At 38.2% G+C, this 25625-nt stretch overlaps 1 protein-coding gene across 1 annotated transcript in view; it reads left to right on the plus strand.

The window, feature by feature from the left end:
* Positions 1-25625, plus strand: part of RHBDF2 (rhomboid 5 homolog 2) — a 1958103-nt gene that overhangs the window by 1032931 nt on the left and 899547 nt on the right. The window contains exon 12 of the mRNA XM_044089036.1: positions 9202-9290. Coding sequence (XP_043944971.1) covers positions 9202-9290 — 89 coding nt within the window. The remainder of the gene's footprint in view (positions 1-9201; positions 9291-25625) is intronic.

The following is a 25625-nucleotide window of genomic DNA, read 5'->3' on the forward strand; positions in this document are numbered from 1 at the left end:
TCCGTCATCTCTATATCTACAGACAGTTAAGACTCTATGTTAAACATCATTCATGAAGTGGGTATAATCCACGCTTAATTTAAGATTTAGTTCTTGCCAAGATTTATGTAAATTAGGATGGGAATTACCAGAAGTTATAAACGAATAAAGCACCTCGGACCCAGAAGGTAGATAACGAACAGTTTTAATACAGTATTAACGCCAAGAAAATAAACGTTTTTGTCCTCAACTTCATCAGATAAATTCATGCACTTAAAATCACCTTTTATAAATCACTTAACATTCATCCAATGGATTTAGCTTTGCAATTAAATAGCTTTGGCTTTGCAATTAAATACAAAAGCTTATAATGTACACTTCACTTTCTTACAAAAGGGCTATATATGAATCGTATATATAAAATATTTGATACATCAGATGTAAAATCGACATAAAAACACTTATAAAACTGATGTGTGGATATCTTTTATATGCAATATATGTTTAAAATGTTTAAAATTTATGTACAGACAAAACAGTATTTGGTACCTTGGATGTCATAGATTTATTTACAAGTATACCACATGATACAGGCTTAGAGTGGTTTGAGGAAATGTTGGTTGGTTTCATTGAAATCACAAATAATGAATTTAGAACAGTCTTAGTGTTAATGGAAATAGTGTTGAAGAACAATTTTATTTTTTTTGAAGGAGAATATTTCAAGCAGACTAGAAGGGGTTGCTATGGGTGCACATTGTGCACCTATATATGCTAACGTTATAATGGCCTACTGGGAAAATAAATACATATTAACTTCAGATTTTAATAGTAAGTGGATTCTTTATGGCAGATTTCTAGATGATTTGTGTTTTTTATGGCAAGGAAATGAAGATGATTTTAAGATGTTTGTTGATTATGTTAATGGAACAACCATTTTTTTAGAATTTACATACAATTTTAATTATGAACAATTAAATTATTTGGATGTTAACATAGTTAAGACTAATGAAGGTTTTAAGTCTAAAATATATCGAAAGGAGACGTTTTCGAACTCATATTTATACTACACTAGTTCACATCCACCCCACCAAAAGAGGGGAGTATTAAAGGGTCAATTAGTACGTTTGAGCAGAATGACTTCAGATGAAAACACGTTTTTTAGTGAGTGTGAAGTGTTGAAAGAGATGTTTTTAAACGGGGGTTATCCTGAAGAATTGTTTGACCAAATATGCAAGGAAGTTACTGGTGAAAGGGGAGGTAGATTTGCCCTTACTTTAGGTAAACCAGAAACAGCCAATACACAAATAAGATATAATGAAAATACAAATGACAATTATAATTCAGGAATTATTACTACATATGATGGTCGGTCAGGGGTAGTTAGAAGAATAGTGGATAAAGAGTGGAAAAATTTTGCAAAATTGTCAGATTTAAATCACATTTTTGATATTGAACTAAAGTGTGTATATATATATATATATATATATATATATATATATATATATATATAGGAGAGGTAATAATATTAAAAATATACTGGAGAGAGGTGCAAACGGACACAGCTTAGAAATGGGTACTAAAAAGAAAAAAGGTTTATTTAAGTGTGGAAGCTGTAGTTATTGTTCACACCTTGCAGTAGGAGAATCCATGTACTTGAAAGCAAGGAAAAGAAAGTTGACTTTAAATACCTTTGCGAATTGTAATACTAAAGGTATTATTTATTTAGTTCTTTGTAAAAAATGTGATGCATTTTCTATTGGTAAGAGTGAAAGGAAGCTCAAGCAAAGAATATATGAGCACCTTTATGATGTCAGGACTAGAAGTGAAAACAATGCATTGAATAGGCATTGTATTGTTTGTAAGCAAGCAGAATTTCAGTTCTTTATCTTGGAAACAGTGGCCGTAGACCCTAGGGGGTGGTATGTGGGAAACACTTGTAGAATATAGAGTTGTACTGGCAAATAATTTTAGAAGCCAGTAAAGTTCCAGGTCTCAATGATATGATATCTCTGATTCCTGTTTTAAAATTGAGATCTGAAAAGGTATACATATTTCCACTAATTTATGTATTTTTTAAATGGTTTGTTAGTGTGTGTGAAGTCTTTTTAGGTTTAGTTTTCAAAATGTATTTTTAGCTTGTAATAATGTAGACATCCAGTAGAGGGAACTATTAGTTTTTAAGTGTCCTTTCAAATAATTTATATTTTAAACAACATATATTGCATATAAAAGATATCCACACATCTGTTTTATAAGTGTTTTTATGTCGGTTTTACATCTGATGTTGTATCAAATATTTTATATATAGGTTGGGAGGGTGTCCTAATGGTTGAGGTGCTTGCCTTACAAACACAAGGTGCAGGGTTTGAGTCTCACAAGGGATAATTGTCTAGGCTTAAAATGGCTCGCAAGGGCAGTTAGCCTAGTACTAATCTATAAATCTATAAAAAAAAAAAAAAAATCAGATATAGCCCTTTTGTAAGAAAGTGAAGTATACATTATAAGCTTTTGTATTTAATTGCAAAGCCAAAGCTATTTAATTGCAAAGCTAAATCCATTGGATGATTGTTAATTAAGTGATTTATAAAAGGTGATTTTAAGTGCATGAATTTATCTGATGAAGTTGAGGACGAAAACGTTTGTTTTATTTTCTTGGCGTTAATACTGTATTAAAACTGTTCGTTATCTACCTTCTGGGTCCGAGGTGCTTTATTTGTTTATAGTGACTTTATTTGCACCTTCCGTGGTTTTGTTTATTGGAATTACCAGAAGTTGGCATTTTAGTAATGTGTAGTCCTCATGGAACAATCTCCATCTCTAAATAACCATGAAAGGCAAAACATTGCCAATGGATTCTCTTAAATTGCATCACTTTAGACTCCAAAGTATGAATGCTGCTAATTACATCCATCCGTTCTTGGCTAGGTGCAGCCTTATTCAGGAGTCAGTACATTGTGCACTCCGAAGTAATGGATTTTCTTCCCCACAAGCAGACTTAATAATGAACTGCTCACCAGTGCATTTCACAGAGTGGATCTTGAGGAACAACCGGGCTGCATGTCCATATTGCTGGCAGTGACGGACGTGATACAAGGATCGTAGTAAATCAAAAATTAGAATGAAAAAAAACTCTGTAGTGTCTAAATGAGCCCAACACATTAATAAAACATAAAATAAGAAAAAACAAACATGGGGCTCAACTGTCAAACTGTCAGAACTTTAATAAAATGCAGATTAAAACAGCAAAGGTTTCAAGTAAATTTTGTCAATGCCACAACACAAATATAACTGCAGTGAAGCTATATATACTAAAGCTAATTGCCAGCCAGTAATAATTAACCAATTTAAAATTACTATTTAAAATAACGCCTGGAAAACAAAAAAAAATATCAACAAAAATGCATAAGGAAATTTTATAAGTCCCTCCTATATTTCAAAACAGGTTTTATACCAGTTTTTTACATTTAATCCAGCTAGCTTGTCTGCCCTGAAGTAATTAATCCATCTGAAAAAGAATATTGAATATTACAGTTTTTTTTCTCTAGAAGACAATCTGATAGAGAAATAGCTAGGAGATAATGTTCTATGAAACATATTCAAGTGTCTTCCCAGTTGGGAGAGCTATAAAGATAAGACAAAACCATATAGCACTTTGAAGAAGCCCAGGCTGCACCCATCCATATTAGCATGGATACCTTTTCTTTTAAGTTAACCAAAGTCTGTGAGTGTGGCTGTTAGTTTGCAACATGTGTTCTTATTAGGAGGGTAAAACTTAAATATTTGAAGATGTAGACAGTTGTGTGTTAAGCTAATAGGCTTTAGGGGGGTATTTGGGTGTGTTTTTTTTGTTTGTTTTTTGAGGGCTTTCAATAAAACAAAACGTTTTGTAAGGTGTGACATAGCTTCAAATGGTTATGACAAAAACAGTTCTATAAAAGATCAACCTGCCAAACAGTATATGCATGTAACACAAATGCTGGAGCTAGAAATTCAGCAAAATAGCTGTTACACACAAAAGGTGGGAATAATACCGTTTAAATACAATGATGCTTTCTGCCTTGTCTTTAAATGTCAGTGGTCTTACAGATAAATGCAAAAAGAAAGACTAGTGCATTATATTAAAAAATGTAGAGTGCAAATAGCCTAGCTTCAGGAGACACTCTTGGAAAGAACTGAACATTGGAATTTGAAAAATCAAGTTTTTCAGGCGGTTATTCTGTGGAATACATGATACAAAGGAAACGAAGAGTACTTGTATTGCAAGAGGAGCTCCAATAGTGATAGAAGAAGATAAACAGATAATGGTACATTTGTCGCACTAAAGAGCTACTGGTACATATTTATATTCCACCTAAAACTGCTATAATGGAGCTTAAGAAAATTCTGGGGGAAATCAGCTTTCAGCAATAAGTATTAGTTATAGGTGGGTACTGGAAATTGATTTGCAACAGTGAAGATGTGTCTGGGGACCCAGAAAGGAAAGTATAACAAAGTAGAGTAGACTTCTGAAGACATGTAAATATTTGGCATGGAAAATTCAAATTCAGTGCTAAGAGTTAGGAATGAATGTACATATTATTCCCCAAGATACAAAAATTGGACTAGGCTCGACAGAATTTACATTTCACGGGAACATGTGCATTTAATTAAATGTCTTGATGTGCACCCAGTAACTATTTCAGATCATGTGTCCATAATAACTATAATAAAAACTGAGTAATGAAATAACAATGAGAATGGCACTTTGCCTCTATCTGTTGAAAAGAGAGGAATTTAAGGAATAGGTTGCAGAAATTGTTCAGAAACTATAAGAGAGGATAGAATTTTTTCTGACAATATAGATAGGGAGTGGGATAAAATTAAAACAGAGTTTAAAATTAGGGTGGAAGTAAAAGAGAGTTGTGGTTAAAGAGTAACAAGAATTATTTAGAGGGAATGACAAATGTTAAAGTATTAAAAAATAGAGTGAATCTCACAGAACAAGAAGCAGAGCAACTGCAGAATGCTAAACAGAAAATAAGGGATTACTTCAGTAATATGCATGAGTTTAGAAAAAATTCTGTTAAGCAACTGTTTTTTGATAACTCTAGAGCACAAAAACTTTTAGCACAGCTACTCACGCAACAGAAAGAAGTGGCTGTTGCCAAGCTTAGGGAGCCTATAACAAAGATAACAAGGGATCATGTAGAAGTATTGAAAATATTTCAGAAATTCTATGAAAGTCTGTATAAAACAGAGAAATATGGAAATCAAGAAAAGATACAAATGGAAATGTTTATGGAAGAGTTAAATGTGCCAAATGTAGAGGTAGACTATGCTCAATTACTAACAGGTTAGGAGGAGATGAGGTAAAATGGTGATGTATAACCAATATGTAGAACAGCCCCAGGAATAAGATGGTGTTTCTGTGGAAGTTTGCAAGCTAGGAGGGAAAAAAATGAGTATCTGGAAGGTTTTGGTTAATGGCATTTGAAGAGAAGTACCAACATCCAGGAAGAAAGTGGTGGTAGCTGTAATACCTAAAGAGGGTAAAGATCCATCAGATCCAGCTTCATACAGGCCCATTTCAATACTAAACCATGATTATAAAATGCTTGTCATAATGCCTAAAAAAGTGGCAGAAGTGATGCCAAAACTGATGGATATGGATCACTGCGGTTATGTGGAGGGGAGGCAAACATTTGACAACATTAACAGAACATTGATGATCCAGAGGGAAGCAAAATGTAGGGAAATACCACTGTTGTTGGTGGGTCTTGATACAGAGAAAGCACATTGTAAGCCTGGGCTTTGAGCAGGGCAATGGAAGCATTTGCATTCCCTGGTAAAATTGTAACATTGATAGGAGGATATATGAGGGATCGGAGGTGAAAATTAAAGTGGATGGGTTCCGCAGTGATAATTTCTGCTTGAGCAGAGGAACCGGGGAAGGGTGTCCTGTTTCACCTTTATTTGCCTTATATTTAGAACCATTGGCAAAGAAAGTAAGGGACTTTGAAATTCAAGGATGTAATTGGTATGGTAGTCAAGGAAAGCTCTGTTTGCAGATATTTTATACCTGATAAAACCAGAAGAAAGACATTACATTGTTGTGGAATATTTTGAGACTGTTTCAGATTTTGGGATGCAAAATTAAAGAAGCTAACACAAAGGCAATAACAGTGAATTATGTACACACACAAATTGGTTCAGCAGTATCCATATTTTTGGAGAGATAATAAAATTCAGTATTTAAGAGTATGGGTTAACAATGATTCCAGTGTAACAGCTAAGGATATGTGGGAAGTGACTACACAAAAGATAATACAAAAACTGAGAAATTGGAAGCTCTTTTATAAAGATAGTAAGATACAAGCAGTTAAAAAGTTTAGTCCCTTTAATCTTGTGTACAGGTCGGGTATTTTTATCAACCAGAGGAGAAGTTGTAGATAGCAGTTTTTAAAGATCTGAAGGATTTTATCTGGGAAGGGAATATGCCAAGAGTCAAGTGGGATAAGATGATTCTTCCAGTAGAACAAGACAAATTGGGATTACCCGATTTGAAGGGGTATTCAGAACTACACACTTAAGGCTCCTGTACAGAGCACAAGCAGAAGCCTATATTTCAAAATGGAAAGGGATGATGTTGAAAGAGGGGGAAGCTCAAGAAACAGAGAGAGACTGGGATTTTCAACACAGCCTTTAAGGAGAAAAACAATAATTCAGAATATATTCATAATATAGCTGAAAATATTCTAAGAACTAATCCAACACGGGAATGGCGAAAGATTCTGCCAATAGGGTTGTCTGCAATTAGGGATAAAGACAATAGGCAAGAGGGGGCTGGAATTTATTGGAGTAAACTGGCAAAGGAACCAAGTTATTGGGAGCATGTAACTAGAGAGGGAATGATAGAATAGCAAGATGCCAATAATTTATTTGGACTGCAGGTTAGAGAGATTGCCTTCCCTGTCAAGGATTGATATTAGAGTAAAGGCAAAGAGAAAGAAATGGGAGGGGGGATCCTAAATGAAAGACCAAGTAGAATATAGAGCAGAAGCTGCTGTTAAAGGAATACTGAGCAAAGCATATAAAATATTGCATGATAACTATAATAATCAATCAGAGGAGGTTAGAAAAGATTGGGAAGAGAGATTGGATAAGCAGTTGACAAAGAAATAATGGTGGGACATGTTTGTCTACTAAATATGCTATAAAATCTAGAAGATTTAGGATTTTTGCTTGGAAATATTTGCAAAGATAGTAATATAGACTCCAGAGAATTTTTGCTCAGGTATTCAGCAAATGTTGGATGTGTGATGGACAAGAAAGAGGTAATTTAGAACATGTTTTCTGGGAGTGTAATGAGTTGACAGACTTTAAAAATTCCCTGCAGACTATATCAGAGATACTGGGTGAGCTAAGTTGTAACTAGGAAAATTATTTTATTAAGCTTATGATAACAGAATCGGAATTGCCTAGACACAGGCCTTTCTGAGACTAATTATGGTGGCTGCCAATAAAGCATTTACTAGAGAATAGAAATTGGAGTATAAACCAACTGTACTGGAAGTAGTGAATATAGTAACCAAATTAAAACAACTTTAATTGGTATCTTTAAAAAAGGTTAGGAGCAAATTACATAAGAAAAATGGAAATTGTAGGAACAATACATATGGGGAGGAATGAGGTTTACAAATATGAATGTTATGTAATATTTGACAGTTATCGGATAGATTATAATTGATTTATAATGTTTGCATCTAAAATTATCAATGTTTGTGAAGCTTGTAACTAAGATAGTCAGTATGGGTTGTTTTCATTTATACAAATGCATGATTGCCTATGTCATAAGTGATTAATAAAGAAGTTTCTTGTTTGAAAAAAAATATTCTTGCCAAAACCGCCTTCAGTGAGCATTGAAACAATTTTATACCAACGTTGAGGCTGCACAGGAGTGGAGAAAAAGGCAGTCTCCACTTTTCTTTGAAGGCTGTTTCAGCAAACTGGGTTCTGTTTCTTGGTGTTTGCCGAAATCGTCTTCAGTGGATTGACCTGATCCCATGCCACACAAACTTGCCAAATGGAAAATCTCCCACTCTTTTTATTATCATATCTCTGTTTTTTTATTGACCTGTTTGTCACATTCTGTACTTAGAATGCCAGGTTGCAGTAAAGGTTAGATCTCTCACCATTTGGGAGGGGGGGGGGTCAGTAGCAACAATTGCTGTTGAGATGCATACTGTTGAGAGCTCTGAAAACTCTTCATCCTCTTGTGAACATTCCCTTACAGAGAGCCTTCCTGCAATTTATTTTATTTATTTAATGTTTGATAACCAGGAAAGTCCTAATTGGCAGATGCTCTTTTTCAGTGGAGGTCCGGGAGGAAAAGGCCCAAACAGAATAAAGATTGGTACAAATAAATTGTACACTACATAAGCTCATATAGTAGAGGTACATACAAGGATTACAAGATATAAAGCTATTCAAGAATAGCCAGAATAGTTGACTATACAAGAGAAGCATGGCAGGAAGTAGATATTTTTCTATGTTTAGATAGGTATGAGTAAGAGAGAAGTAATCTTTAGAGTAGGATGTAGTAGAGAAGTTCAGAAAGAAAGAAGAAAGAATGAGGCACATAGGAATAGATGGGATCTAGCGAGAGAGAAGTGTGGAGGAGGGGAAATTAGGTGGGAAAGAGACTGCTGTCAGGTTGAGTGAGTGAAGAACACTGAGCTGTAGTGAAAGAAAGCCTATAAAGGTGTCAGGAAGGGGATGGGAAGGAATTCTTCTGCACATCTCCATGTTTTGTATTGTAAACATGTTTATATATTTTGTACTTGGTGTTCTGGTCTTCAAGTATGCACTGACAAGGTTTGATCATTAAAGATTGTGTGGTTACCAAAGTATGCAAGTCAGTCAATGACATTTTAGTTAAACACAAGGTCATATTCTTCATTTTAATGTTTTATTCACACTGTTTCTGCCCTTTTCCTCCTGTTGCAGTTCTTAACTGTTTTGCATGACTGCAGGGAGTTGTGACAAGCTGACACCTGTACAAAATGCAATCATACCCCTTCTTGTTGGGTGTCACTTGATTTATATTAAGAGATGCATAGTTTCTGGAATTTCTAGCATTTAAAACCTTTAAAATAGGTCACAGAGTAGTGAGCTGCTTTCAAATGCTAAGATATACTGCTTTTGTACATTGCACATTTCATGTTTTTATTTTTCTATTTCCAGGAGACACTTGCTATTTTTATTAAATGGCCAGACAACAGTGATGCAAGCATTAATCGAACCTCAGGTGCTGTTTGCCATCAAGACCCCAGGTATATCATTTTCTAATTCTACAATTAATGTTTAGTGATCTTTGCTTGTAGTTGCTTCCGTTGTATAGTGATCTTTATTTATACTCGACTTCCTGTTTCAGAGTCTTGCATGGTAGTGTGTGTTTTACCTTATTACTACACCCAAGTCATCTTTCATTTGTAACACTTATACATTGTACTGGTATACATGAATGCCCTTTTCTTAGCTGGCATTGCAGGTTTGTTCTGTTAGAGTATTGTTTGTAATTACCTTATTTTTAAGAAGTGGGCAGTTAGAGAAGTAAGGTTGTCTTGAATCTGAAAGGTGCAAGACTGCTGGAGTAGTCTCTATGCTGTGTCTAAATGCATGTATGTAGCAGTAGAAGAGCAGCTCGTGTTTATCAAATTGATCACTATTGCAGTAGCTTAAGCTATACGGGTTATATCCTGCCAAGGATATGACAAATGCATAGCTCCTAAAGCTTAAGGGCACCTTCCGTGCACCCTGACTGCTGAGCAGCATGAGGAGAGCAGTTTAAAATCAGAGGTAAAAGGTAAAGACCTTCTGAACGTTCTTGTCATTGTAGTGCACTCTTTTCTGCAAGGTTTCAAGAGTTTGGTTGACTAGTGCTTCTCCAAACCTGGGTAGATAAGTACCCTATTGAGGAATGCCTTCCACTTTATTCATTTTTGTAATTAAAAGATTAGTAATTTCAGACAGAAAAAGGTAAAGCATAGGATAGGTATTTTTAATGGTTGTCACAAAAAAAAAAAAGGTTACCTTAAAACTTCAATTTTTAGTCAGGGTTCCCTTTTGGGAAAGTCCTTTCAAATTACTGCATTTTGTGAGGAAAAAAAGTTTTGCTTTTATGTCGACATTTATAGTTAGGGACTAAGGCTTTTAAATTTTCAGTCAGGTTGTGGCATTACTACCCATTTGTGTCATGAATTTTTGGTAGAGACATGGACTAGACTTAGGGCTCTTCAGTTCTTTATTCCTGATCCACAGTAAAAGGTTGCATGGGAGTCTTCTGTTTTCAAACTGGCTTCCTCTGTGTCTCACCCACCAAAGAGTGACCCTACTGTGGCCATTTTATGTACATCTGACCATTCAGCGCTTTCTCTTGGTCCCTCTGGTGTTGCTTCTTGAGAGGTTAAGGACAGAGAGAGAGAAAAAGGCAAGTCCTTTGTGACTGTTCAGCTGTCCTTTTCGGCAAGGAAGAGTCACATTTGTTGGTAATAGAGGAGGAACTGGATAATGCTCTAACACAGTCCGGCTCTGAGGTGCTTAATTCCCGGGGAAGGGACCAGTTTTGGGTTCTTTTTCTGGTGGGACTCCCAGGAAAAGAAGAGGTTAGGCATTTATCTTTTGTATCACATAGTAAAGATGCGGAAACTTGGCTAGCTTTTCATAAGGTTTTATTTCAAGCTTTTCAGTCTTTACATTCTGAATATTACCATCTCTCAGATTTTGATTCTCAGTCTGATGGACAAGAATTGGATTTAGATTTTCTCAAGTCTCCACACCTTAGGAGGGGGGAGTCCGACTATGACATTTTTTTTCTTCAGATTACTCTATTGAGTTATCTTTTCCTTTCATTTTTTGTAATACATTTATTAAATTATCACTTGATATAAACACATACATTATCAGAAAAGAAACATTTTTTTCATTTATATACTTTTATGTTGTCTGTCTTTTTGTAACAACTGTCATTCCGTCCACCAAATTCATAAATTGCTAAATTTGTGCCTTCTCTAAAACCTCACTCCTCCTCCTCCTGAACATTATTTTGCTTGTATTGTTCCCACAAATTTAATTTCTTTCTATGTAATTTGCTTCTTCCCTTTTATAAAGATCCCACTTCTAGTTTTTTATATCTTTGAGTATTTAGTACATCAAATGCAGCTGGTTTAGATTTAGATTTAGATTTTCTAGTAATTACTTAAGGCCTTACTGTGTTCAGGCCATTCAAATCCTATGTCCCAGGTGAAAAAAAAATAATTTCCTTTGTTAAAGCCATATGTTCTCCCAATATGTCTGTCAAAGTATTCTGTGGAGAATTTTTGAAACCTGAGAACTCGTATTACACTTCCCCAAAAATATGTTGCCACTTATTTGTTTCTTCCCTGACAGTCCTCCAACATTTGCTATCCAGCTGAGGAAAATTTCTTTGAAGTCTGCTTGGATTATAAAAATTGTTATGCAAATACTTGCAAGCAAAAAACCTAACCCCGATCTTTTCTAACCAAGGCTGACTGACTTATAGTTATTCTGGAATCTTTTATATGCTGTACTAATTATCCCTTTTATTTAACAGCAACTTTTATTCAGTTGACTAAAAACACTACCAGGGTAGGTATTTCACTTAGTACTCCTCTATCCTTTTATTTTTGCATATACTGTGATATCAAATCCTGGCAGAGGGGGGGGGGGGTTCTTTGGGCTGCAGTCCAAACTTCTTCTAGGTCTTATCACATTCTTTTATCCTTCCCTTTCTAGTTATTTCCTCCCAATACCCTGATTCCTATACCAATTTTCTACAGTAAATTCCGACCCCCCCCCCCTCGCCTGTTTTCTTGCATACTTGCAGTCCTCCCTATTGACAAAATCCTTCTCCATTCCTGCTTTGGTTTAGTTCATAAAATACTTTCTGCAACTTTAGGAATATAATATTTTTTTATAGTTGCTACTGTTCTCTTTAAGGATCTCCATCCAAAATGCCACTTTATCCTTATTTCTTGTACTCTGTCCCTGGTTTCATCGTCATCCCTTTCCACTTTGAATTATAACCTTCTGCTTGTGTTATGCATGAACCTTAACTGCATAGCTCAAACATATCCTTTAAAATTAGGTAGTCCTAAATTTAGTTCTGTTAGGAAGGTCAGCTTTACCCACTTAACCCTTTTCCCCTCCCAGGTAAATTTCTTCAACTCTTTATTGTCCACAGTTTCTCCTCTGGTTGATAAAAATATGCCAGACCTTTATATAAAAGGTCTAAAAATTTTTAACTGACTACATCTTACTGTCTGTATCCATAAACACTAGTTTTCATTTTCTCAGTTTTTGTATTACCTTTTGTTTTGACTCTTCCCGCATACACTTAGCTGTCATAACCGAAGCCTTTTTAATACATGCTCCTAAGTACTTACCTTATCATGTCCTCATACATATGGGTATTTGCTGAACTAGTTCATGTATTAGGTATATCACTTATGGGTATAAAAAGTCTTTTGGATTTTCCCAGTTAGGGGTCACCACAGCGGAACTCCCGTCCACTAATTATTTGGCTGTAGATTTTTACGGTGCTGAGTTGCCAGCCCGACGCCCAACCTTCAAAGAAGGCACACCCATTCACGCACCTACCTGCATGTCTTTAACATTACTCGACTGCGGGGAGGACATGCAGACTCAACACAGAAGGTGCTCCAGCCGAGAATCGAATGGGAGAACCTCTTGCTGTGAGACGACAACACTAACCACTGCACCACTACGGCTATATCACATATGGGTATAACTATCTCAAAATGTTCCACAACTCCAAAATGTCCTTTTCTGGATTTATCAAGTACAAAATAATGTCATCTGCAAATAAAACGAGTAAAATTAACTTTTCTTGATTACCATGCCAATTATATCCTTGAATTTCTGATTCCCTTATTTTTTTTGCTAATGGTTCTAAATATAAAGCAAATAAAGGGGAAAGAGGACACCCCTGCTTGTTTTTTTCAGGTCAAACTCAACTTATGTGGGAGGAACCCTTCCACTTCACTTCTTGCCTCTGATCCTTTATTTATTCTCCTTTTTAACCTTATTATTGTATCAGGGAATGCAAATGCTTCCATTGCCCTACTAATAGAATCCTTTGTTACTCTGTTGAATGGTTTCTCTGCATCAAGACCCACCAACAACAGCAGTACTTTTGTACATTCTACTTCTTCCTGGATCATCATTGTTTTATCAATGTTGCCAGATGTTTGCATCCTCTCCACAAAACCACATTGATCTGTATCAAGTTTGGCAACACCTTTGCCACATCATTAGTATTGCAAATCAAGTTCCAGTCCGAACAATAAGTCGTATTCCTCACTGAAAGCCCATTATTTCTCTCAAAAAATTTCATAAGCTTTATAACAGAGGTCTTTAATGGAATATAAGCACATGCCAGTGCAATCCTCCTCCCTTGCCATTAGCACCTTACTACCGCAAATGTACTATTGCATTTTTTCTGTTCTATATCATTATTGAAGCCCTTCTAGCAATCAGAATTATTACTCCCCTTTTACTTTTTTCCCTGATGTTCTTCTGAATATCCATCCAGAAGCCCTTTGTTGAATTTGTATGCTCATTTCTTTCCAAATGTGTTTCCTGCTGCATTGGTGTTTGCAGTCTGCATTTCTTAATTCAGTTCTTTCTCCTTTTTGTTTATACCAGGAAGGCCATTTATATTCCAACATTCCAGTATAGAATGGATAGAACAGGCATTATATATATATATATATATATATATATATATATATATATATATATATATATATATATATATATATATGTATGTGTGTGTGTGTGTGTGTGTGATATACAACCACACACACACACACACACACTCTTTCATTCATTTAATTTGGTAACTGGGGTAGAGCACTGATCGAAATGGACCTATTTCAGGTAAATATAAATGAAAGTAGACAAGCAAGTTAAAAAGAAATATTACAATTGCAAACAAAATGGTGTGTGAAAATAGCCAATCAATAACAGTAGTGATAATGAAGTACATAATACAGGGGATAGAAGGAAGGAGGAGAGAGACTGAAATAATGAAGGGATACAGCAAAAAGTGCAAAAGTAAGGGCACATAATGTTGAAGAGATGTCACATATTTATAGTGAAATAATGTGAGGAAGATAAAGATGCCTGACTGGTGAAGGGGAGAAACTGGGATTAGGTTGTGTCCAGAGGGAAAGCAGTTGGAAATTGACTCATGAGATTATCTTTAAGATGAGCATGAAATGATACATACATGCATAAATACATACAAATATTTCAAGCATGGGCATCAATGCCCTTCTAGCTTGCCAGTATACCAAAACACTTGTTCCCATAATAAGTGTCCAGGCTGTTATTAAAAATTTCTAAACTAGTACTTGCTTTAATGTAATTTGGTAGTCTGTTCCATGCATCAGCTACTCTGTCAGAGAACCAATTAGTGCATGTCTCATTCCTATAGAATCTTTTTTTAAATTTCTCCAAGTCTTTTGGGTTTCTAATACCATGACTGGAATGGACCCCATTTTTAAGTCAAACTATGATTGAAGTTCATGAAATTAGTATTTTCAGTCTTTGATGTCAGCCAAAAGTGCTCTTCGCAGCACCCACAATGTGCCCAGTAATGACGACTCCTGCAGTTCGTATGGCGTTACTTGTATTGTAACATATCTAAATACGATTGTAAATTCTTTTTTATAAGACCCATTGCTCCCACTACTATTTGAAATATCTGGGTATCTTTATTCCACATTGCTGTCATTTCTGCCTGCAGATCCTGATATTTTATGACTTTGTGTGTCTCTGTACAAAAGATACTGTAGTCACTAGGTGTGGCAATTTCAATTATCAATGCTACTCTTGTCATCTTTTGTTGGACCACTATATCCAGTTTTCTAGCATCTGTCTTCTGAACTGTTGGTAATGGATGATCCCATGTAATGTAGACTTCTTCATTTTCTATGATGCTTTGTGGCTCATGTTTCCAGTGTTTTTCAGCCACTTCAATACCATGATGTTTGCACAATCGCCAGTGCAACAGTCTCGCCACATTGTTATGCCTTTCAGTATACAGTCCTTCTGCCATTAGTATGTGGCAGTCAGCAACGAGGTGTGCAACTGTTTCCAATTCGGTTTTACAAAATCTACATTTGTCTGTTTCTCCTACATGTTCAATGGACTTTATAAAACCAACATGTACGCAGCCCACTGTCTTCAGCTGCCAATATTAACCTTTCATCTCTTGGTTTGAATTAGCCTTTCCTTAACCATTTCTGTGTTCATTCCTGATCAACATGAGGTTCTTCCACAAGTTTTCTATACTTGCAACTATATTTATGCTTTTTCTACATTTCTTGCCTTCTCATCTCATCTGATCCTTCACCTTATATTCTTTTTGTTTTTTGGCCCATTCAGTTGCTGCCTGATTTTTATCTACTTGTGGTTTGTTTTCCTTTCCTGTTTGATGCCAATAAGCTTCTGGTAGATTAAGCAGAGAAGTCATATTAGATGTATTCTCCTCATGTTTCAAAACTTTCACTACGTTTGGGTCTTGTGAGGTCAGGAGATGTGTGGAGTCCCATGATTGCAGATCTATACATATAATCAATTTCAGAGGGGCCCATTCCTTCTTCAGAACGGGAAATGTATAGTCTTGGTATGCACTGATTTTTATAAATCATTTGGTGAGCATGAAGCATCCTCCTTGTTTTTCTGTCTAATCTATCCAACACGTTTTGGGGCCAGTCAGTCACTCCAAAACTGTAAGTTAGGACAGGAAGAGCAAATTGGTTTATAGCTTGGATTTCCTTCCTAGATGGCAGTGCTGTTTTCATGACTAATTTAAGTCTTCTGAAGTATTCCTTACTAAGGTTTATTTGCATTTGCCCGTGTTTTATTGTTGATCCTTCATCAATTCCCAAATATTTATACACTCCACATTCTTGTCCCAAACTGATTTTTCCTGGCGTTGCAATTTTCCTGCTTTAAAGGTTGCTTTTGCACATTTATCAAGACCAAATGACATTCTTCTATCATCTGAAAAAGTTTTGATAACTTACAGTTGTGCATTCAGTTCCTCGTGATGAGCTATACAGTTTTAAATAATCGACAAAGAGAAGGTGAGAAGTCTTTACACTTTGTTGTTTTCTAGGAGCCAGATTATAGCCATGGCCTAAGCTGTTTGTATTAAAGGCAAAGCAGAATAGTAACTGTGACAGTCACCCTGGAATATCCCCCTTTGAATTTTTATCTCTGGGATAACAATTTGTCCTTTATCATGGCTTAATTGCAAAGTGGTCTGCCACTGTTTCATGTTCACTGTAATGTAGTCGATTAGTGTAGGGTGTATCTTATACATTTTTATACACACTCTTATCCATCAGTGAGGGATACTATCAAATGTTTTTTTTTGTCAGTCCATGCCATACTTAGATTCTTCCCCTTTTTACAGTTCTCTACTATGACTTCAACAACAAATGATCCTTTGTTCTACGTGACTTTATTTATTGCCCTTTTGTTCTACTGCCATAATTGAGTTTTCTTCTAAAGGACTATAAACTGTGTCAGCATCAATTCCCATGTATAGTTTATAAGTTGTCAGAAGGCAAGTTTAGTCTATGATTTTTAGGGTAGCATGCAGGTTCACTCTTAAGTAGGAGCATTGTTTTTCTTGTTAGCCAGGTTGGTGTCTGATGTTCTTCGTGTTTTACTGTTGCAGTCATAACTGTAGGGTACTCCTGCCGGCAGGCAGCCCGAGGTCGGCCAGAATATCAAAGTCTGGGTCCGGCATTGGCTGTATCAGCTAGAACCCTGACGGCAGAGCGCATGGGTATAAAGCTGACAGCCGACGCCATCTTCTCCAGTCTTTCTTGTCGTGCGGTGCAAAGCAGTTCGCTAGTTGTTGGTTGGCATTTTCAAGACAACGTGGTGTGATGGTCTTCGGTCCGAAGTTTTCTACTTCTCTTCTCAAAGCTAAGTACCCCGTTGGGGAAACGAACGTTTTTCTTGCTCCTCCGATGTCAGAAAAAGTTAATAATTGTGTATCGTGTGGAAAATAAATACCTCATAAAGATTTCCACTCTTACTGTCTACCTTGCTTAGGCCCTGACCACGTTTCTTGTTGTCGGTTCTGTGCCAGGTTTAATTCTCGCACTATCAAGCGTCGGTACGATTGGGCCTTGAATTACTTCGGTAGACGATTTAATTATAGGATGTCGTTGGATACTTTACCGACTACCAGATTACAGAAGAAACGCAAAGACAAGGACAGGCCTCTGAGGTCCAAACAGGATACTTTGCAGCCGGAGCCAGCTTCGGGTTCGGCGGTCATCAGTGAGGCGCTTTTGCAGCCCCTGTCGTCCGCCACTTCAGAACCGATGGCCGACACGGACTCACATGGTGAGCCAACTAGGCCTAGTAATTTGTCTGCTGCAGGACCTTTGGACGTCACTCCTTCAGATGGGTCCAGAACCGCTGTGCAGGTACCAGCTTCTGAGGGGGTCTTCAGGCCTTTACATATTACTATTTCCACAAAGACAAAAGCTAAGACAAAGACTCCTATTAAACCCAGACTTTCTGCTCAAGCTTCTTTGGATTCAGCTCCTAAGACTCAGAAGCAATTACTTCGGATGGCTGAGGATTTATTAACTATGATTAGGGGCTCTCACCCTCCTCCTGAGAAAAGGCCTAGACAGGATATCCCTTATGATTTCTCTGATCAGGCTTCTGTATCTTCTGTTTCTTCCTCTGATCAGGATTACTCTTTTCCTCCTTATGAGGATTCGGATGCAGAGGATTCTGTTCCCACTGCCTTTCCCCCTGAAGATTTCTCTTTTGGGGAGACCTTGCATGAGATGAGGGAGCATTTTCATTGGGAAGGTCAGGATTATTCTGCTTCCAAAAAGCGACTTAGGGAATTTCTTCTTCTCCCTCAGCACAGGCCTTTAGCTATTCCTCCTGTACTTGACATTGTGGATGATGCCTTCTCTGAAGCTAACTTGAATCCTGATTCCATGCCACCTGCTCCTTCTAAGCCTGATAGATTTTACAGGGTCCCTGATTCCCATCAATTCTTATTCAAGAACCCTTCTGCTGATCCTGAAACTATTTTGCAGGGTTCCAAGGCTGCTAAGGCCGCCTCCTCTAAGAATCCTATCTCCTCTGAAAAGGATTCTCGTGCCTTGGACAGGTGGGGCAAAAAGGTTTATACTTCAGCTACCCTTTCTATTAGAGCTTTAAATTGCCAGTTTCACATGTTTAAGTATCAACAGTTTCTTTTATCTGTTTTAAAACAAAGGATTTCTACTTTTCCTGCATGTGCTGAGGACAAGGAATTACAGGATGTGTTGCATGCTACTGAACAAGTTAGCAAACATAGTTTACATTGTGGTTTTGATGCCTTAGAGGCTTCTCGCAGGGCAGCTGCCTCTGGTACTGTTATCAGGAGACATGCTTGGCTTCGTGAGCAGAATTTACCTGAACAAGTTAAGGCAAAATTGCTAGATGCCCCTGTTCAGCATGATGTCTTATTTGGGTCTAAGGCTGAGGAGGTTATTAAAAAGATGGAAGAAAAAGCCAAGTCTATGCAGACTGTAAAAGATTTCTTGCAAGTACAGCCTCCTAGATTTTCCAGAAATTGGCCCTCCAAAAATTGGTCTTTTCCCACCTCTGACAGGCCTCAAAGGGGAAGAAATAGACGGTCCAGAGGTCGGGCGCAGGCTCAGGCCTCTTACAGATCTAGACAGTGGACTGCTTCTTCACCTAGAAGGGAAGAAGACAGATCTCAAACCCAAAGAAAGCAGACTCAATGACTCCCTCTGTGGGGCTTCAGGTCCTCCTTTCCTGGATGCCCCTCTCGGAGGAAAACTTTCTCTTTTTTACCAAAATTGGACTCACATTACTCAGGACAAATGGGTGTTAGACGTGATTTTGAAAGGTTACAGATTCCACTTTCACACTCTGCCAAGGCCTTCCGGCTGGCAAGATCTGCCAAAACATCAATGGACAGAGGCCTTAAATCAAGTGGACGCTTTATTAGCCTTAAGAGCCATAGAACCTGTTCCACCTCTAGAGGAGGGGAAAGGTTTTTACTCGAGACTTTTTCTGGTCCCAAGAAAACAAAACTCCTGGAGACCTATTCTGGACCTCTCAATATTAAACACCTTTTTTGGAAATTCCAAAATTCAAGATGCTTACACTTCAACAACTTCTTCCAATGCTCTCACAAGATGCTTGGATGGTAACATTGGACTTAAAAGAGGCTTACTTACACGTCCCCATAAGGCTACAATGCAGAAAGTACCTCGGATTCAAGGCAGGCTCGAGACACTTCCAATTCTCTGTACTGCCATTTGGCTTATCTACTGCGCCCAGAGTGTTTACCAAATGCCTGGCTCCAGTAGTAGCTTACTGCAGACTTCAGGGGATTCAGATTTACCCCTATCTGGACGACTGTCTAATTCAGGCAGACAGCAAAGACCTTCTACTTCAACACCTGCATTTTGTTCAATGTCTTCTCCTACTACTGGGATTCTCAGTGAACACAAAAAAGTCACATTTGATTCCTTCTCAACGAATGACCTCCTTGGGAGCTCTTTTGGACACAAGTTTACAGAAGGCCTTCCTTACAGTTACAGCTGGCTTCAATTTTCAAGACCTTGGCAGCATTGACTCAGCTCACTGCAAGGAAATTCCTGCAGGCTCTGGGCTACATGGCCTCTTGCATCCTGTTGATTCCAAATGAGAGGCTTCACATGAGGAAACTTCAATGGTACCTAAAGAGTGTATGGTCTCAACATTGCCACAGACTGGATACAATGATTCCACTGATTCCCTGCCTCCAGAAGGAATTCCTTTGGTGGGTCCAGGGCGTGTGTTTTGAACGAAGGCAAGCCCTTTCGTCTACCTCAACCTACTCAGATCATAACCACGGACGCCTCGGATTATGCATGGGGAGCTCATTTTCTAGACAAATGCCAACAGGGTTCTTGGACAAACAAACACCTTCTATGGCACATCAACTTGAAAGAAATGTTAGCAGTCCAAAATGCTCTTCTAGCCTTCCAGACTCTTTTGAAGCCAGGACCTCTGCTAATTCGAACAGACAATACCACAGTCATGTGGTACATAAGCAAGGGGGCTCTCACTCTTACCCCCTTTGCAGACTTGCCATGACTTTATGGGACACAGCCCTAAATTTGAATCTGGATCTTCAGGCACAGTTCATTCCTGGAAAACAAAATCTCTTAGCAGACAGCCTAAGCAGAAACATATTGGATCCTCACAAATGGATGTTGGACCCCAACGTATTCAGCAAGATAACTGCAGTTTGGGGCTGTCCTCAGATAGATCTGTTTGCATCCCATCTCAACCATCAGTTGCCTCTCTTTTGCACCAGGTCCTTCCACAAGACAGCTTCGAATGTGGATGCCCTGTCCTTCAGCTGGAGGAATCTTTAGGGATATGCCTTCCCTCCTCTTCCTCTTCTGCCTCGGGTATTGCTAAAGATAAAGCTAGACAAACCCAGATAGCTCAAAAATGGCCTCGTCAATTTTGGTACCCTACTCTACTGCACCTTTGCTTGGAACCTCCTTGGAGTCTTCCTCTGACCCATTCTCTACTGTCCCAGCATCAGGGCCAGGTATTTCACTCTCAAATCAAGACTCTGTCTGGCAGCTTGGCTCATCAAAGGCAATTGATTACTTCTTCTCTTCCTAAACAAGTTTTGGATGTTCTTTTGGAAGCTAGGCGTCCTAGTACAAGGCAATCTTATGCTTCTAAATGGAAAAGATTTTGTATTTGGATGCAGGATCGTGGCTCTGATACTTTAATTCCTGATATTTCATCTATTTTACTTTATCTCTCAGACCTTTTGATTAAAGGTCTTTCATTTTCTTCCATTAAAATTCATGCTTCTGCTATTTCGGCACATTTCAATTGTGATCCTCCCATTTTTTCACACCAGTTGGTTAGGCAATTTTTGAGAGGAGCTAAGAATTTAAAACCTCCTAGAACTCCTCCTGTCCCTCCTTGGGATCTCAAGTATGTCTTGGAAAAGCTTACTTTGCCTCCTTTTGAGCCTGCTGCCTCTGCGGACATTAAGTTCTTATCCTGGAAGACAGCTATCTTGTTGGCCTTGACTTCTGCCAGAAGGGTGTCTGAGTTACAAGCCCTCATGGCCGTGGAACCATACCTCATCTTCCATCAGGACAGAGTTTCCTTGAGGACCAGTCCTACTTTTATGCCTAAGGTAGTTTCTAGAGTGGCTCTAAATCAGACTATTCACCTTCCTACCTTTTTTCCAAAACCCCAAAATAAGGGGGAAAGGATTTTGCATTCATTGGATGTACACAGGCAACTACGTTTTTACCTGGACAAAACTAAAAGTTTCAGAAAATCAGATCAATTGCTTATTTCTTTTGCTTCCAGTTCTCTAGGTAAAGCTATTTCTAAGCAAACTATTTCCAAATGGATTGCTCATGGAATAAGATATTGTTACTCTCTCTATGGAAAACAGATTCCAGGTACCGTCAGGACTCATTCTACTAGAGCAGCTGCCACTTCAGCAGCCTTTCTCAGAGGAGTTCCTACCAAGGACATTCTGGAGGCTGCCACTTGGAGCTCTGTGCATACTTTTTCCAAGCACTATAACCTCCCTTTGTACTCTAAGTCTAGGGCAGGCTTTGCCTCTGCTGTCTTGCAGGGTCTTTTAGTTGCTCCTTCTTCATAACCTCCTCCCGTGTTCTCAGCTTTGGGATTCTACCCTACAGTTATGACTGCAACAGTGAAACACGAAGAACATAGTACAGTTGTGTATACCTACCATAAATGTAGATGTTCGAGTGTCTTCACTGTTGCAGTCGGTGTTTCCCTCCCTACAGACCCCTCTTGTTCTATTTGCTTACTGTGTTTCCTTTTCTACTACCTTTCTGGTGTATTTGTGTTTCCCTTGGGGACACCTTTTGTTTTTATGGGGGCTTCTGACATCAGGGGCAAGAAAGGCTGGAGAAGATGGCGTCGGCTGTCAGCTTTATACCCATGCGCTCCGACGTCAGGGTTCTAGCTGATACAGCCGACTCCAGACCCAGACTTTGATATTCTGGCCGACCTCGGGCTGCCTGCCGGCAGGAGTACCCTACAGTTATGACTGCAACAGTGAAGACACTCGAACATCTACATTTATGGTAGGTATACACAACTGTACTTTCTGGGTGTGCATATAAATAGTTCTTACTCATGGCTAAATCTTCGTGCAGATATGTTAATATTTTTAGCCAGAAGTTAGGTACTACATCTGGGCCTGGGGTTTTCCATTTAGAGGCTTTTCTTAACTTTGTTTCAATCTCCCTAGCTGTTACTTCATCCCATTTCATATCCTGTACCTTTAAACTTCTTATTCTTTCTTTAACTTTTTCTGTCCATTTAGCATCTTTATGTTCCACAGGATCTAAATAGATATTTCTCCAAAATGTATCTGTTTCTTCATTTTTGGTGGTCTTTCAGTTCCTTTTACCTTATTTCCCAGTTCTCTATAAAACCTTTTTGGGTAATCAGTTAATTGCTTACTTTGCACTTTTCCTTTATATTTATCTTCGTATCTTCTAAGTTTTTCAGCCTGTGCTGAAATTTTTAGTTTATTTGCGATAGTGCATGATAGATCCTGGTCTCTTCTAATATTGTGCATTGCTTTTATCACATCTATCTTTCTTAGTATTTTTATTAATCTATTCCCTCTTCTGTAGTCTTCTAACACTGACACTTCTTGTCTTAATTGCTTTATAATTTTCCTATTTGATATTTCCATGATGGCATTTGATTTCTCCCCTTCCTTTCTCTCACTACCCTGTGTTCTTGTGGAAGAATTTCATCATTTATTAATTTAGCTGCACAGTAATATATCCTGTTTACTTCTGTTATATTGCATGGGTCTCTATGAACAGTCCTAATTGCAGTGTTCATTTGTTTCATCAGACTTCTGACTTTTTGGGTTTTATTAACCTTCTGCCTTTTCTTTCATTGATCTTGATATATCTGTCCTTGCCTATTAAATCAAGCAGTTCTTCTCTTAGTTCATTTTCTTCCAAACTGTGGGCACATCACTTGTTTTCCAATTCCTGTGGGCATTCTATAGAATCTTCCTGTGATGCATTCTCATCAATTTCAACCTGTGCCGTCCGTTAACTCACTGGCCTATCACTTCTCAACATTGACTGCATCGGTGTTTCCACAGTTTCCTGTTCCTTCCTTTGCTGTCTAGCTTCAAGTGAACGTTTATACTGGTTTCCTGTGGAAGGATCCAAATTATCTTCATATGACACCTGAGGAATTGCTTCCTGTTCCACTGGTTTCCCCTTAATTTGGATATCCATTACTCTGTCCTGTTGTAGAACTTTCGGAATTAGATTTTTTTACACTAAATCCTTGACTTTGCAGATACCCTAACTTTCTATAAATTTCTGTTTCTTTAACTTCTCCGTTACTAATCTTCCTCCTAACTTCAATTTTCTCAGGGCCGACAGACAACATAAAAAAGGAGGTGTTGTAGCCTTAATTTACCCAAATACCTTTAACATATCTTCCTTTCCTAATTCTATTCTTCAATTTCATAACACTGAAATCCTAATGTCTTTCCTTGACTTTAACAATTCAAAAAAAACTCTGTATTATAGTCATCTATATTCCACCTGGAAACAGTATCCCAGTTCTAGAAAATATTTTGCCCTAGATCACCCTCACAATACAAATGAAATCATTTTTGGTGACGTGAACATCCAGTCCCCTAATAGCATTAACCTGTTCCACTTTATTCAATTTATTTCTACTACTAGCTATAACTTCAGAACTAACATTGGCTCAATTCTAGACTGGGTCGTGGTCTCAGGCCTCTCTAAGTATCCTGTTGCTGGCACCCTTGCAAATTCCTTTAGTGATAATCTCCCAGCCTACACTATCTGTAACTACTGTTCTCTCTTAAAATCCCACAATATTAGAGTCCCACAGAATTTATCAAAATTCTGCCCCTACAAATTCAATACTATTCTTAGTACCCATAATTGGCACTGTCTAAAAACCTTACCACTAGATGACACCCTTCTGTATTTCAGTAACACTTTTCTTAGCATTTTCCACAGTCTGGCACCTATTAGATCCATCAGAATCAAATCCAATCATGCCGCTTGGCTTTCTAAAACTACAAGAAAAAACTATGAGAAACAGGGACAAAGCCTGGAAGATCTGGCAAAATTCTGGTAACCCTACCAACCTAATCTATTATAAACCCCACAACCTTTCAAAAAAACTTTGCAAAGATGAAGAACAATGCTTCTGGAACCAACAATCAAATAGGAAAAATAACCCCAAGCCCTTCTGGTCTTCCATAAATAATCTATTGAACCCTGGCACTAAAACAAACAATGCATTTTACCTGACATGTTGCCTGACCTTATTGTCTCCAAATTTAACTTGTATTTCATTGACACAATAGCTAACCTTGCAACCTCCTTTTCCTCCCCTCTACCTAACAATCAGCCCAATTCTTCCTCTTCTTCCCACCTTTCACACAATACCACATCCCCAAATATTCCTACACAAAACTGGAACAAACCCCTTTCTCAAACGGAATTTAATCTCTCCCCTATTCCTACTGCCTGCATAAAAAAACTATTGCTAAAGCTAAAACCCTGCTCAAACTCAGATGACAATCTCCTGCCAAATTCCTTAAGATTGCCGCTGATACAGTAGCCTGTCCTATCAGCATTCTTATTAACAGATCAATCAAAGAATCATATGATGATGTTCTTCATCTCACATTGCTGCAGTCATAACCTGTGGGTAGTCCGCTGTCCTCGGTCGGCCCGAATACCAAAGTGTTAGGCTGGCGTCGGTCATGGCGCTTAGATCTGACGTCAGTACGCCGTAGTACTAAAGCGCATGACCGACGTCATATCCTCAGTCTTTCTTGCCGCATGGTCCGAAGCAGAAGCAGTGTTTGCAAGTGCCGTTCGGCGTTCTGAAATTTTCGTATTCTGAGTTTCAGACCGAAAACCAAGTTGGGCTAAGTACCCCGTTGGGGAATATTTTTGTCTTTTCTTGCCTCAGTTAAATCCGGATGTCAGAAAAAGTGAATAATTGTATTTCTTGTGGGAAACAGATACCTCATAGGGATTACCACTTGTTTGGGGCCTGAGCACGACATAGTCAGGTGTCGCTTTTGTGCTAAATTTAATAAGCGCACCATTAAACGTAGGTTAGACTGTGCTAGGCTTGTCTTCGGTAAGCGGTGCAACTACAATATGCCGTCGGATCCTCAGACGCCCGCTACCGCGAAGAAGCGTAAAGAGAAATCGTTGAGATCCAAGCAGGATGAGTCGTCCGTTCCGGATGCCGGTTCTTTAGAAACCACGGTGGAATCTGTGGATCCGGCCGAGGTTTCAGTTGAGTCTCAGGGGGAACCTTTAGTTTTGCAGGATGTGGCTTCTCAGGAGTCGGGTCAGGCTGAGGGGGCCTCTCAGGTTGCTGTGCTCCCTTCTTTGCATAAGGTGGTTAGGCCTTCTCCCTCTGTCTCTAAGGTACCTTCAAAGGCCAGGCCTGGT

The sequence above is a fragment of the Protopterus annectens genome, chromosome 12.part0, assembly GCF_019279795.1.
Source record: "Protopterus annectens isolate FY-2018-M chromosome 12.part0, PAN1.0, whole genome shotgun sequence".
NCBI classification, from domain to species: domain Eukaryota; kingdom Metazoa; phylum Chordata; order Ceratodontiformes; family Protopteridae; genus Protopterus; species Protopterus annectens.